The following is a 14983-nucleotide window of genomic DNA, read 5'->3' as shown; positions in this document are numbered from 1 at the left end:
AGATAGTAGTTTGCTGATAGAGGAAATACATGGAATTTTCTTGCATAGACAGAAAAATTCACTGATCACTTCAGGCTTAAATTTTTTGTAAAGCATTAAAAAACTTAAACTAAACTGGAAAATATCCTCAACCAAAATATAAATTTTTGCAAAAAAAAAAAAAATTCAAATGAAGCCATTTTAAAACAGTGTTTCATAGAATAGTTTGGGTTGGAAGGGACCTTTAAAGGTCATCTAGTCCAACCCCCTTGCAATCAGCAGGGACATCTTCAACCAGATAAGGTTGCTCAGAGCCCTGTCCAACCTGACCTTGAATGTTTCCAGGGGTGGAGCATCTACCACCTCTCTGGGCAACCTGTTCCAGTGCCTCACCACCCTCGTAAAAAAATTCTTTGTTGTATCTAGTCTGAATCTACCCCCTTGATGAGGGTGCACTCGATCTCTCTGTCAATGACATTGATGAAGATATTAAATAGTACTGGTCCCAGTATGGTCCCCTGAGGGACAGCACTCATCTCTGATCTCCATCTGGACATTGAGCCGTTGACCACTACTCTCTGGATGTGACCATCCAGGCAATTCCTTGTCCACCAAACAGTCCACCCATCAAATCCATATCTCTGCAATTTAGAGAGAAGGATGTTTTGGCGGGGACCATGTCAAAGGCCTTACAGAAGTCCAGATAGGTGACATCAGTAGCTCTTTCCTTGTCCACTGATGTAGTCACTCCATCATAGAAGGCCACTAGGTAGGTCAGGCAAGACTTGTCCTTGGTGGAGCCATGCTGGCTGTCTTGAATCACCTCCCTTTCCTCCATGTGCTCTAGCATAGCTTCTAGGAGGATCTGTTCCATCATCTTCCCAGGCACAGAGGTGAGGCTAACAGGTTGGTTGTTCTCAGGGTCATCCTTTCTACTCTTTTTAAAAACGGGTGCATTGTTTCCCTTTTTCCAGTCACCAGGGACTTTACCTGACTGCCATGACGTTTCAAATATCATGGAGAGTGGCTTGGCAACTCCCTCAGGACTCTGGGATGCATCTCATCAGGTCCCATAGACTTAATGTACGTTCAGGTTCCTCAGGTGGTCACGAACCTGATCTTCTCTTACAGTGGGAGGGACTTTGCTCCCCCAGTCCCTGCCTTGCAGTCCATGCACTCAAGAGGTGTGGGAAGAGAGGTTGCCAGTGAAGACTGAGGCAAAGAAGTTGTTGAGTACCTCAGCCTTCTCCTCATCCGTTGTTACCAGTTTGCCAGTCTTGCCCATCGGGGGGTACACTTTCTTTGACCTTCCTTTTCTGGCTGACATACCTGTAGAAGGCCGCCTTATTATTCTTTGCATCCCTTGCCAAGTTCAGTTCCAGCTGCACCTTGGCCTTCCTGATCCCCTCCCTACACAACTGGGCAGCGTCCCTATACTCTTCCCAGGATACCTGTCCCTGCTTCCACTGCCTGTGCATTTCCTTCTAGCTCTTTAGTTTGACCAGCAGGTCTTGAATCATCCATGGCAGTTTCTTGCCTTCCTTTCCTGCTTTCTTACACCTGGGGATCGAGAGCTCTTGTGCTCTATGGAAAGCGTCCTTAAAGATCTGCCAGCTCTGTTCTGCTGCCTTGTCCCTGAGGGCAGTTTCCCAGGAGGATCCTATTGACTAACTCTTCAAAGAGCTGGAAGTTCGCTTTCCTAAGATTCAGGGTCCTGACTTTACTCTTTGCCTGTCCCATATCCCTCAGGACTGTGAACTCCACCAGTGCATGATCACTGCAGCCCAGGCTGCTTCCAGTCTTGATGTCTCTGATTAGCTTACTTGTGTTGGCGACCACCACATCCAGTAATGCATCCTCTCTGGTAGGGCTGTGTATTACCTGGCTTAAGAAGTTATCCTCAATGCGCTCCAGGAGTCTCCTGGATTGCTAGTTTCTGTGGGAATTTTAAAACATTGTCACACCATTTTGCTCAACATAACTATCTGAACTCTACCTTCCTGAGAACCATGAAATCTCATATGAAAAATGACTTCTTAACAAGTGAGAAATCTCTGTAATTTTTTAGATGAATATTGATTGCCATTTCTGTAACACGTCAAATAGAATATAGATGATAATTATCAAAAAAATTTTGCAGAAAATGTTTATAGCGACATTTTTGGACTGAGAAATTCCACAAAAATAATTAGATCTGTCATGCCTGCTTTCCCCTACATTCTCTGCAGAGCAATATTCTCAGCATCTTCTGAATTTAGAATGAACTTTGTTCGTTGTGTTGTTACATAGTTTTATACTCCTTTCTTTGCTTAACTTTCATTCCTTGATATATCAGTCCTCTCTGTTCTTTTCCCTTAGTTATGCCAAAGCTGCATCTTTGCAAACCTGAACCTCTGAATTCTGTTTTTACATGACTATGCCAGTAAATGTTGAATGTTAACAGTATAAACTGACAAGATCTATGCAAAAGTAATGGATTACCTGTATTCTCCCCTGCCCCATCTCATTTTGATCTGACCCAGGAGTGCTTCCGTAGCTGCTGATAGATGTATATATCCTGTAATGGATTATAAAAGTGAAATTCTTAACAGAACTTTCTTCCATGTTGGAGCCACTTCAGTAAGAAATAGTTCCTTCATACATTTAGGATGACAGTTCTCAGGTTCTCAGTGGGAGCCTACTTCAAGTTAACTTGAAAACCAGCTATTTTATCATTAAATAGTTTTATTTTTAATATACTCTTTTTAAAGGTTAAAAACCTATTAAAATCCACCTGATGAATATTTTTTGCACTGCTCTGATTAGTCTTTTTGTAGTAACTGAAAAAAAAAGTTTGTTTTATTCTGTTAAAATTAATTTAGTATTTATTGCCATACAAGCACAAAACAATACTAAAACAGCTTGAATGCTAGAATATCACAAACTTTACTTTGGTTAAAATTTTTTAAGTGATTTGTCATGATTTTTTCTACCATTAAATAAAACACTATATGTTTAATATAATAATTGTTTTGACAGCTCTGAATCACATGACAATGAAGACTTTTTTCAAGCTGTGTTGACCCTGCTTTTCCAGATAATTCCACATCTGCCTTGCTGTGAAAAATTCATGCCACAATTAATGGATTCAATTTTTTTTTTTTTAAGTAAACCCATTATGGAATATTTTATCATAAGCAAAAAAAAAGAAATCCTAAATATGTTTTAAATGACCAGGGAAGGGACATCTTTATTAGACTGTGTCATTCTGAGGAAGCTTTTTATTTTTGCAGTTTTTTTGTTTGTATCAGCTTAATTTTGCCTTCAAATAGATGAGTGGCATCACTAATATAATTAAAAAACATGTAAGATGAAATAGATAGAACTTGTCAAAGTATTAAGTATTTTCCTCTGTTTTTCAACTCCAGTTCATTTATAGCAGATGATGATGTAGGTATTATTATATTTTGTGCAATTTTGTAAATGCTGAAAACAGCAACATATAACTGATCCCTGTATAACAAGTAAAATGTACTAATTGCTTGAAACTTTTGTAAGCATAGTTTTATTGCCTTTCAAAATTTAAACAGCTAGTTATTAAGTTATATACACAACTTTTTATCTGCTTACTGAGTATATTTGGACCTCTTTATCTGCTTACGTAGTATATTTGGACCAGGGGTCCAAAAGTTCCAAGAGAAACTGCTCTAGTAATGTCCTAGATTTTTATTAGAATAGAGCAACAGTTATAGACGTAAAAAACTGAAATAAATATTTGTAGCCACTTCTATATATGAAAAAGTTATTGCTTATTTGCTGGGGAAGACAGTTTGACTCTTTCCTTCAACTCTTTTTCATAATTATTTTAAAAGAAACATCAAATTTAATACTTTTTTCCATTTTGCATTTGGTTTTATCATCTGCAACTTTTTCAACTCAGCATGGTACTGTGAGATCCTGATGCATTTCTCAGCAGGAGTTTAATCTTCCATATTGACCATTTCCAACAATAAGGTGGGGCATGGCATGGAACTCAAGTCAACAAATCTAACAGGAGCTCTTCTGCATTTGAACAAGGGCATCTCAAGACACAGTCAGTTTTACCAGCCAGGCAGATTATCTCAAAAACTTTTGTACAAATGACATTGGAGAAATCAGAGGTGCAGAACAGAAGAGGTAGAGGTCATCTGCAGAGGGTAGAAGGTGAACAAGAGAATGGCCTGGGGAACAGAAGGAATGGAGGATGTGAGCTGGTGGTATAGGTTCTTAGAAACTATTTAACATTATTGATTTGAGGGTTTTTCTAAATGACAGAGGAAAAAAGAAAGATGTTTACAGGATTGTCTTCCACCCAATGTTCAGTCAATAGCTAGTAGAGGATAACCCGGTAGATACACTGAAATCCCGATTGTACGGCAAAAAGCCCCACAACTCAAATGTAAGGCACCCCCCCCCCCCAAAAAAAACCACCCCAAACCAACAAATATAAATGTTCCACGTAACTTAGTAACTTCAAGCTATGCTCTTTGTCCCACTGATTGCCCAGCAAAAGACATGACAGGACACCATGAGGGAGGTGTCCAACATTGCTTCCCCTGGCAGGCAAGTGCCAGGTTGAAAGAAAGAAACATCGTCTCTGCTTTTGTGACAGCTGGGTGAGAGAGGTTTTTCTCCTGGCCTGAAAAGATAATAGATTTTGAATGTTTTCCCATTCTGTATCACAATGAAACCATGATTTCTCAAATAACAGGAAAGAAAAGACCATCTGTTGCTCAAAGCAACAGCAATAGGTTGCTTGCCTGGGAAGTTATGAGAAAGTTTTAACTCTGTGCTCTGTCTTGTTCAGCTTGTCTTGTACTTAACCATCAGTCTCCTATCACAGGCAAGTGTCCTAGTCACCAAGGCTCTGAGCTCTTCTAAAGTCTTTTGTCTTTTCCACTGGAGCCACTGTATTTAACTATTCCATGCTGATAGGAAAGGCAAAATGGAGGGACACTGTGTAGCTCAATGACTGTAGCACCTCAGTCTTTCCTTATGGCTATAGTTTTTAGGAGAAGCTCTGTGCTAGCTCTGAGAGATCTTCCCCATTGAAATCAGCATGTGAATCCCCAGCATATCATCTTTCATGGAAGACAGTGGAACGCAGATCATGTTATGTGTTTAAGTTGGAACCCTGAGTGCGTTTTTGTATGGCATAGGAAAGATACAGAAATATTCTCATGTATGTGTGCTGCCCTGATCTTACTGTTCCTGCTGGGCAGTGGTCTGTAGTTAGCTGAGTTAGCTTTGTTATAAATATGAGGGTTTAAATGAATAAATGCCTCTGACTAAAGATCTCACAGTTAATTACTGCAGAATCACAGTATAGCTCCAAAATAGAAAGCAGATCAGCATGTGACTGTTCGTTCTGCCTTCCCAGCAAAGCTACTGTTAGCAGCAAACAGCAGCTGCAGATAAAAATAGAAGATGATAAGCAACTAGGATCTTTAGTTAAACGCAGAAGTCACTCTCCATGACGGCAAGGAGTCCAGAGCAACAATGAAGTCTCTCCGATTCATAAGTGCTGAAGCATTCGTGTCAAATGCAGAGTTTGCCAGGAAGAGTCTCGGCTGTGTTGCTCATAATCTTTTTCCTCTTCTTTTTAAAGCCAGCTATTTACTGGAGCAAGGGGAAGTGATTCATGACTTGGTAGAGAACTGGCCACTTGTTGACTTTAACATGGGAAAACTTTTGGGAACAACTGTGGACTACCAGGAAGACCTGAGCCATAGAACATGCTTGGTGTGCTTGGAAAGCTGTTTGACAGGGCTGAGAGACTATGTGCTGAATCATCCTTCTCCCTACGTGAAAAGGTTGAAAGTGGTCGACCTGACGGGTATAAAAGATGTTGAAGTTCAGTTTTGCGAGTGTAAGAAGACAATGGGCAGGTGGTCCAGGACACAGATGCTCTCTAAGCTTTGTTTAGAACTGCTGGTTTACCTGCAACAAACACAGTGCAATCTGGGTACCTCTGAAATCAATATTGATGTGCTAATTGACTTGTTTGTTACAGAGCGGAACTATGAGCTGGTAGTGCAGGCCCTGTTGAAGAAATGCTATTGTCCACTGAAGATCTGCTGTGTGGCATTCAGATCTGACAACCTGGCTTTGCAGAAATTCTTCTATATCATAAAGCTCATTGATCCCTCTTTGTTGCGCAAACTGGAAATAGTTCACAATGTTCGCTTGGAAATGGAACACTTGGAAATACTCTTCAACAGTATCCACTTCCCTCTATTGATGTCCTTGACCTTGCCAGCACGAACATTTAATGTGCGGAGGTTCACAGCTACAGATGAACGGATGCTTACTAACATTGGAGAAAAGATGGGTGAAATGACGCAGCTGACCGAGTTGAGTATGTCATTTTCTATACTCACAGGAAGAATACAGAAACTGCTCAGGTAATTTGGTCATCCTGCTTTCAGTCAAACTGTAAAGAACAGCCCTTTGTGCCATCAGCAAGCTGAGAATATCTGAGAATAAGGGAAGTAAGTATATCTCGGGGAGTGTGAGAAAGGGCAGCAGGAAGCTAGGAAAGGGTATTTGTTGGGGAGAATTGGAAGCCAATGTATATCTAATACACTTAGAAGAACTGACTGTTCTTATTGGTCTTTCAGAGCCCATCTGATGAGTATGATGAGAATATATACTTTTGGCTACCACATAAGAGAGAGGTACAACCAGACATTTTGGATTGGCCACATTCTTGAGCTTATATCTTGATCAGCTTGGGCTGGCCTTTGGTACAAGACCTGACTCATGTTCCAAGTATTTTTAAGGGTCTCCAGTGAATTTTTGTCCTCAAAAACACAGGCAGCAAATATACTAAGATTCCACAGATACTGTATTTTTAGGTGGGCAGGGGGATAGTAGACTTTGATTTGAGACTTTGGTTTCAGTTGTTTGTTGTGTCTGTCAATCTCAAGGCAAGAACATCTGATGTTTTTCTGTACTGCAAATTAAGCTAGTATATGAATATTCATGATGAATTCTTGGGAAAAATTGGCAATTCTCAGAAATATAGCTGCCAGTGAACAGTGTTCATATTTAAACAGAAAGTAAGTTAACTGTATGCTTTTCAGAGCATCTGAAAAATAAGGCAGACAAAAGTTTAATCAAGACAAATCACCTTGGTCTAAAATTCCTCCTGTACAAAGAAGTAATTTCATTTAAAAGTTGTGAATGGCACACTGCTTATATTGATAGAAATAAATTACAAGTTTCTAACCTTGATACAGCTGAGGTCTGTGGCAGAAGTCTCACTTAAGCTTTAGTATGTATGAAAGGCATCTCTTGATTTTCATCCGTCAGAACTATTTTATATTCAACTAGAATATTTGTACATAATCTCAGGTACACTTCTTCCAACCTTCTTCTTCATCAGAAAGTCTCTTTGCAACTCCAGAACAATACAATTCATATTGGAATGAATCCTTCCTTAATGGAAATTATCTAAATCTCTGGAATTATAACAGCTTTCTACAAGAAGCAGCCACCAATGCTTTTATGGTAGTAATGATCTGCTATTAATTCAGCAAGTAATAGACACCTGACAACATATAACTGGTTACAAAATAGACGCATAAATGTTACCAAATTAATCCCCGTTAAAACAACACAGTTGGAGTCATGTAAAGTAGGAGCTAATTTATGAAACTGATTTCAGGAGAAAAATATACTTTGTCATTGTTGGCACATGCTTCTGTTTCTCAAAAGAGGTTAGAAAAAATAATGAATGTGGCAGATGGCTGTATTCATAATGTGGATAGTTGTATGAAATTTTGTAAATGTAGCTTTTTAATGTTTTATACCATAAAACTTTTTTTCTCTTTAATTCTGCAGCCCACTAAAAACTCCACTGAAGATGCTGGATGTTTCTAACTGCTCATTGAACCATGCTGATATGGCCTATTTAGCCAATAGCTTCCACGCTAATCACTTAGAAGCCCTGGACCTGAGTGGTCACAATATACCTGACCTTTACCCATCAGTCTTCTTTAAGCTTCTCAGCCATTCTTCTTCAGTGCTCAGGAGTCTTACCTTGGAGGACTGTAATATCCAAGACACTCATGTCAACATGTTGATTTTAGGTTTAAGCCCTTGTCAGAAACTACAGGAGTTTAAGTTTCTTGGAAACCCACTGTCATCCCAAGCACTTAAACACCTTTTCACATTTCTCTGTGAGTTGCCAATGCTGAAAAATGTGGAGTTCCCAGTTCCAAGGGACTGCTACCCTATTGGCATCACCTACCCGATTGATGATGCCAGTCTCTGCAGATTTGATCACCAAAAATATGAAAGTGTAGCAGAGCAGCTTAACCTCATTTTACTCCAAGCAAATAGGGAGGATGTGAAGGCTTCAACTCCACTCTTTGGCAGTTATGACGCAGCTGTTCAGGAGACAAACAATGAACTGGGAGCTTACTTGATCAAGTCCTTTAAAGAGACTTTAGAAAAGTTCACTACTTCTCTTAACAAAATAAGTTAAAGGTGTAACATAGTGGTGGTGAGATGCTCTGTCAAATCAGAAGTTAATGTAGTCTTTTCTAGAACTGCGCCTCCATTGATCAGTCTTCAGGGTTTTTTTATTTCTTGGCTGAATTTACTTCTGTTTGAATAGCCTCTGATCATCTGAGGTATTTTAACTATGCTATATCTATTGCATACACCTTACATATGCACTACTTGCTCTCACAAGAGGGGAGGACCCTTAATAGCTTATTATTTTACACAAAAGCACTTTGTTTCTCAGTAAAACAATAGGTGTCTAAGCTTGGCTGATTTCTTCTACAGTTTCCTCTGGATTTGGCAGTGAGGCTTGTAGCCCTACAGAAAAGACAAGAAAGCCCTCTCCTAAGTTGCGTGCCTATCCTCACCTATGGCTCCCTAAACCAATTTTTGTTTTTGCCCTTGGCCTTCCAAATTCACCAGTCTGTGTTTTATCCAGTACATTCCCAATAGTGTGGGTTGTATAACAGCCTCCAATGTCCCTGTGCCTCTTTCTTCTGCAGAGGCAAGCATGATAAACCTCCTTTTGCATGGGGAATTACACAGTTTGTCTAGCTGGTGAGGAGTAAAGTTCCATACTGAGGAGGCAGCAAACCAAATGGTTGATTGACAGCAGGGGATTTCCCACCACTTCCTCCAGCAATATAAAGCAGCCTATGAAGCTCTTGCAAAGCGTATTTTACAAAGGCGTACCAGGACAATGCTGCACAGCCATGCTTGTGATGTCAGCAGGTAAGTGCCTCAAGCTGCTCCTTTTGTTCAATCAGCTTCTTGGCTGGTAGAATGTACCCTGCTGCTTTCAGCTATTTTAAAGAAAATCTAGGAGAGTGGTAATAATGCAAAAAAAAAAAAAAAAAAAAAAGACTAGTGCTGAAAACACAGTAGAAAAATGAATCCAATGCCAATTTCAAAAATGTGGAAAAGGGACAAGGCAGGTTGCTGAGTAACTGGAAGTTCATCTGCATAAAATACTGCCCTCTTCTGCCAGGACTGTGTATTGTTCTGCTACAGAATTACAAACAGTGCCTGGAGGAATCGCATTTATTTGGCAAGCTCCAGTGCATGAAATGTATTTGAGTGACAGAGTAAACAGAATCCCAGACCCCAACGCACACTGTGTTGGAGTGTGGGTAAAGGGGCCAACGCCGTGTCAGGATGCAGCAGCAGGGCCACAAAACAAATCTGGGGAGAGTACTATAATGGGAGAGGAATCCCTGGGTAGTAGGCAAGTGTCATAGTCTACTCAGCTTCTCACCTGTAATACTGCGGACAGACCAAACAGAAAGATAATAGCAAATCTTACCTATTGTCAGCCAATTTGAGAGCCCTGCTGACAGCCTCTGTCAACTCTACCAGAGCCCAAACTGCTCTGATGTAGAACTAGAGACTTGGTTAGCTTCTAGGTGATCTGAAAAAAAAAAAAAAATGCTCAGGTTAATGCCCAGCACTCTGCCATTAAATATACGTTAATAGTTCACGAAAACTTGATGAAACAGCACTGAAAGCGAATATTGTAGCAGGAGTTGAGGTATCATTGCAGTATTAAAGATCATTATTAAGATAACAAAGGCAGCTTGAAATAATACTGGATCTCATCATTTGAGGGTAAGGAAGAAACTTTCTTTAGTAGGCATGGAGGTGTTGGGTTGACAGTTGGACTAGATGATCTTAGAGGTCTTTTTCAACCTTAATGATTCTATGATTCTATGATTCTTCATTTAGGCATTGCTGGTTTGTGAAGCTTTCTGTTTATCCACAATAAGAATATGCAAGCAGCTACTAATCTAGTTTACAAAAAATAAAATTAATGGACTGAGTACTAAGCAGAGCTTACAGGTTCCACAGCATGCCTTTAAATGATTTTTGATGTCTTAATTTATGTTCTTCCTTCTAACATGTTTTATTGATTAAACATGATGGTAAAATTGAAAGTGAATTGAAATGATCTGTTTATGTTTACAGAGCACTAAAAAAAAAAAAAGTAATCTAAGTTGCCAAGCCAAGCAGCTGTGATTTAGAAAATGCCAGAATTGGGTTCCCTATGGTCTTGCTTTTATTTGGACAGAGTTCCATATGCTCCCTTGTCCTCACCTCTACTCTCTACCTTTCCGTCACTCTGACCTTGCCATTCTTTCCATCCTAGACTTGACCCATGACTTCTCAGCCAGATGTAAGTGGTTTGAATTTTGCTAGGCCAAGGATCTACTCCTTTGGGATGAGTAGTGGCACTTGCTGTTGCTGGGATTGCTAGCCTTTTCTGTGCTTTCAGACCAATTTTTCTTTTTCCACACTGTTTTCCTGTTCTTGCAGTTAGAACAGCAGTTATTCTGATTCTTACTTTCTCAGGATGTTTTTCCCCTTTTCCCAGGCTATTTTTCATCTTTTCAGATGGTAAGTTGCCAATAGAGTTCATTGTTGCACTTACTTACTGATCTCAGGCTGTCTCCGGTTTCTAGGTACACAGCTGTGCTTCAAAGATTCTAGCTGCCCTTTTCAAGGATGCTTCTGGCTCACAGACCTAGTTCCCAGGCTGGCAGGCAATTTCTTCTCTTCACTAGTTTTCCCTTTCTGATGTGTACTCTTTTATGGCTGCTCATATCACTTGGCCACTTCCTCTGTGAGACATTTGATGGTGAATGGAATAGTGTGTTAAATGGTTGGTGGAGGAAGTCCAAATCAACAGATATGCAAGTGAATAGCAGTGTGCCACTGTTCCTTCGATTTTCATAACTGTACACAGGAACAGCATTACATCAGTTACCAACTGTTTGCACTGTGTGTTGAAAAGATAGAGGAGAGGAGTTAAACAGGCTAGTTAGGTATCTCTAGAATTGTAGATTTAGATGTGGGCCTGAAAACATTAGTGTTGCAAAATTCCTCCCCCCTCCCAAAACGAAACAGAAAAGTGTAGCTGACCTGTGTAACTACTTTGGTAACGTATTTTTGTGTTTACCTGGGAATGGTGCTTCTGAAGTACAGAATGCTCAGTTTTCACATCAGCACAGGAATTAAATATTAACTTAAAATGCTGGTGTTGTCAACCACTACTCAAACAGGAAAAGTAAAAATTTTCATAAAGTTATAACCTATTCTGAATATAAACATTCACTTTTGGTTAGCTTTAAGCAGTCCAAGTGTAGAATGGAAAAGTGCAATCCAAAAGCTTGCTGATCTTCCCTAAGTTTTCTGTCCTAGCAGAATTTTCTGATATAAATTGTATCATCAATGGTTGTAATGTAGCTATGACTCCCAAGCACAGGTATCATGTCAACTGCTCAGAGAAGGCTTGACCTGTGGATAAAAATGCTGAAAAAAAAGTGAGTGCTGTATCTGTTAGTGCTCCTGCTGCTGTTACTGCTCCATTCAAATACAAGGGTTAGTAAACATTAGAAAGAAACATTTCATAAAGAATGAACAGAAACTTTTGAGAAATAGCAAGTTTTATCCTTGTCTTGAAAATTTTAGTGCCAGCAACACTGGGCACTCACAGTGGTTGAAAATGTAGTAATTCTGTAAGAACTAATCTCAGACAATAAGGTGCTAAAATATCTGTGCTACATGACATTAAAGCAGCATGTGGCCATTGACAAATATACTGTTTAAAGATCACAAGACCAGTGTGTTTGGAGAACTGCTTTGTTCTTAGGGCTAAATTGGACTATGAAGCATTTTTTTCTCTGAGGACTACGGGAGTTTATTTTTGGCAGTTCCTTGTCAATTTATGTAAAAGCTAATCAATCTACTTTGGTTCTCTCACAATCACCTACTTGAGAGGTATTGCCCTAGCCAAATAAATTGTCAATAGTTTTGACCTTCTCCAGTCTGTATCTTCTAATGGAGACAGCAGGGAAATAGCAAAAATCCTGTTAAGCTGCATGAGATAATGCTTAAAAAAATTCTTTAGATGATACTGTGTAGTGTACATTATATTGTGAGGTAGTCCTGCTTTTTGTTATATTTTAAACTGTAAAACTGAAGGTCATAATGAAATTTAACTTTATGAAAATTGGATACCACCAAAGATAACAGTGATATGAAACCTCAATTTGACATGATAATGAATAATCTACAGAAGAGTTTGAAAGTTTTCTGGTAAGTTAATGTTCTTATAAAGATAGAAAGTACTGGACTGCTTGGTAAAAATATTAGAAACTAACCCATGCACCCCTGCTACAAGAAGAGGATAGATTCCCTCAGTATTTCTCAAGCATCTGACTTTTGGATGGGTAGTCTGGTTTAGCTTATTGAATTTCAGGAGGAAGTCAGTAAATAAGGCCAGTTTTACAATAAAGATGTCATTTGTGTATCATAGGTATAGCATAGGCTTGTGGGATTTTAAAAAAATATAAATTTAACCTCCGCTTCAAGGAAACTTTGAAACTATGTTCTGAAAGCTTGGCATATCTCTGGCCATAGTCTGCAGTAAGTGTTTGTTATTGGAAACCATGTTTTTGCGAGTTGGAAGAAGAGATAAGACATGAAATTCAAGACATCCATTCCCTTCTGGATTTTCACCATTAATTCAATAAACATCGCCTGCCTGTCAGAGTGCTTCAGCTTCTATTCCTAAAGCAATATTTTCCCAGAGTCTAGGGCCAGTATCAAACAAACAAAACCCAACCACCACCAAAACCTTATATTTAATGGAAAATTCATGGACAATATACCCACTTCTCTAAAAACAACTATCCAATTCATATCTAAAATGCTGTGCTTTACAGACAGGCCATTAGACATCAAGAAAATTGCTTTGTGAAAAGATTTCTAACATCCATCTCAGTAAGCTAAGGAAAGCTATTGTGCATCAAATGTTATCAACCAAGTGAACTGCATTTTTAAAATATCCACCAAAATACAATTACTTTAGGATGAAACAAAAACCCCTCACTGACTGCATATGTCAGAACCCTATATGTATACAGAACAAAGCCTAACGTGACCATCTTTTTAGGAAGCTGCTATGAAATTGTAGCCTATGCTAAATTATTTGCAGTGCTCGAACTCCAAACATTGTCAAACCATAAAAACCAGATTCTGCCTACTGATTCAAAGTACCACTTTTTGGCTGAGGTTAGAGGTCCCTTCCAACCTCAACCATTCTATGATTCTAATATACTGAAAATTAATCTAGACTATAAGGAAATGTGAACCTTGCCAAAGGACATCCACAAATCCACCTCCCCCTCCCTCTTAGCAGTAACTTACCCATTGATATGGCTATCCTTGGATCCTGCACCTGTAATTTTACTTTATGTACTTAAACCACTGCATCACATTTGTAGCTGAAACACAACCACCATTCAACAGAACAGTCTAACTATCAATTTTATTACCTGGTGAATTCGACAAACGGACAAACTTAACAAACTGGCAAGCTCAACGAACGAACAGAAGCGATTCAGCAATGTAGCTATTTTCCGAGCAACCCATCACAATTTATCCAAAACTTATACATAGTGGAAGAGTAGAGGAAGAGAGAAGTGAGAACAGGAAAGGAGAAGAGAGGAGGAAAGAGAAAGAAAAAGTATCACCACCCTTGGATCCCACGATGATGATGACAGATGTGGCAATCCTCCAGTGGTGGGCACACGCGTGGTTCCCCAGAGGGCATGTCTTTTATATGCTAATCCCCACCTCCAGTTATGCCCCTTCAGGACTTACATGGTTCTTGTTCTAGAAAGTTCTGTGTCTTCTGCGCAGGCGCTGGGGGAGGGGGGTGGTCACAAGGGGTCTCTTGGGTGGTCACAAGCCCCTTCCTCAGATAAAGGGGCTGTGTGACCTCTGGCCATAGATGGTAAGGTCTGTCGGAACCCGGAACCGTGCGTCCCCGACACACTTTCCACGTCCCGCTCTCGCTCTCCCCCACCCTGTGCTCGCCGACCTGGACCTGCCGTGGTCATGCGAATTGCGCCTTGCCTCGCCACAATGTTTGAGACATTAACTCTTTCAGTCTCTCACACAGGTATCTCTGAGGACTGCCAAATACTGAGCAAAACGCAACCGAATGCAGTGCAATTATAAATAATAAATTTTAACTCTTAGTAGGTCACTTCCCTCAGATTCCTTTGCTTCTCCTGACAAAGCAGCAGAACAAAGCATGCTGACAGCTTCCATAAATAGCAAAGATTTAAATAATTCATCAGCAGGCAAATGGGATGGACATTTATACAGAATGTGAGCATCCCCCATGCTAGCTCGTAGAGCCCAAGTTAGCTGAATGCATTTCCTTGTAGGCATCAGTCAGCTCCAACATAAAAGAGCAATACAAGAGCACAGAATCAAAGGGATTAGTTTTGTCTGCCGTTTTACACAAGGGACCAAAACGATACTGATTCTTAAAGCTTTGTGATTGACTTTGCAATCACTAAACTTCTTGCTTCTACAGTGCAAATAACTATATTTCTCACCTGAAGAGCTCTGCTGCATATTGAAAGAATGAATTAAAGGTGTTTTGAAGCAGGAAAACTGGATTCCC

General features: G+C 39.7%; 1 protein-coding gene and 1 long non-coding RNA gene across 5 annotated transcripts in view; both read left to right on the top strand.

Moving 5' to 3' along the window:
- LOC142406661 (uncharacterized) overlaps positions 1-3537 on the top strand; it is a 48151-nt gene extending 44614 nt beyond the window's left edge. For both annotated transcript variants that reach the window (XR_012774652.1, XR_012774651.1), the window contains one exon: positions 2998-3537. This is a non-coding gene — a long non-coding RNA (uncharacterized LOC142406661). The remainder of the gene's footprint in view (positions 1-2997) is intronic.
- A 342-nt stretch (positions 3538-3879) lies between these two features.
- On the top strand, positions 3880-8853 carry LRRC14B (leucine rich repeat containing 14B). Of its 3 annotated transcripts, none has more exons than XM_075493594.1 (3): positions 3880-3972; positions 5606-6401; positions 7843-8853. In XM_075493594.1, the coding sequence occupies exons 2-3, from the start codon at positions 5677-5679 to the stop codon at positions 8486-8488; spliced, it is 1371 nt and encodes a 456-aa protein (XP_075349709.1). In that variant the 5' UTR covers positions 3880-3972; positions 5606-5676; the 3' UTR covers positions 8489-8853. The 3 variants fall into 3 exon arrangements, with proteins under 3 accessions (XP_075349709.1, XP_075349708.1, XP_075349707.1); XM_075493593.1 differs by lacking the exon at positions 3880-3972 and having other exon boundaries at positions 5367-5833; positions 6011-6401; XM_075493592.1 differs by lacking the exon at positions 3880-3972 and having other exon boundaries at positions 5367-6401.
- The last annotated feature ends 6130 nt before the right edge of the window (positions 8854-14983 follow it).

Source organism: Mycteria americana, chromosome 2 (genome assembly GCF_035582795.1).
Source record: "Mycteria americana isolate JAX WOST 10 ecotype Jacksonville Zoo and Gardens chromosome 2, USCA_MyAme_1.0, whole genome shotgun sequence".
Classification (NCBI taxonomy): Eukaryota; Metazoa; Chordata; class Aves; order Ciconiiformes; family Ciconiidae; genus Mycteria; species Mycteria americana.
Note: the sequence above shows the minus strand (reverse complement) of the source record. Positions and strands in the feature narration are given on the sequence as shown.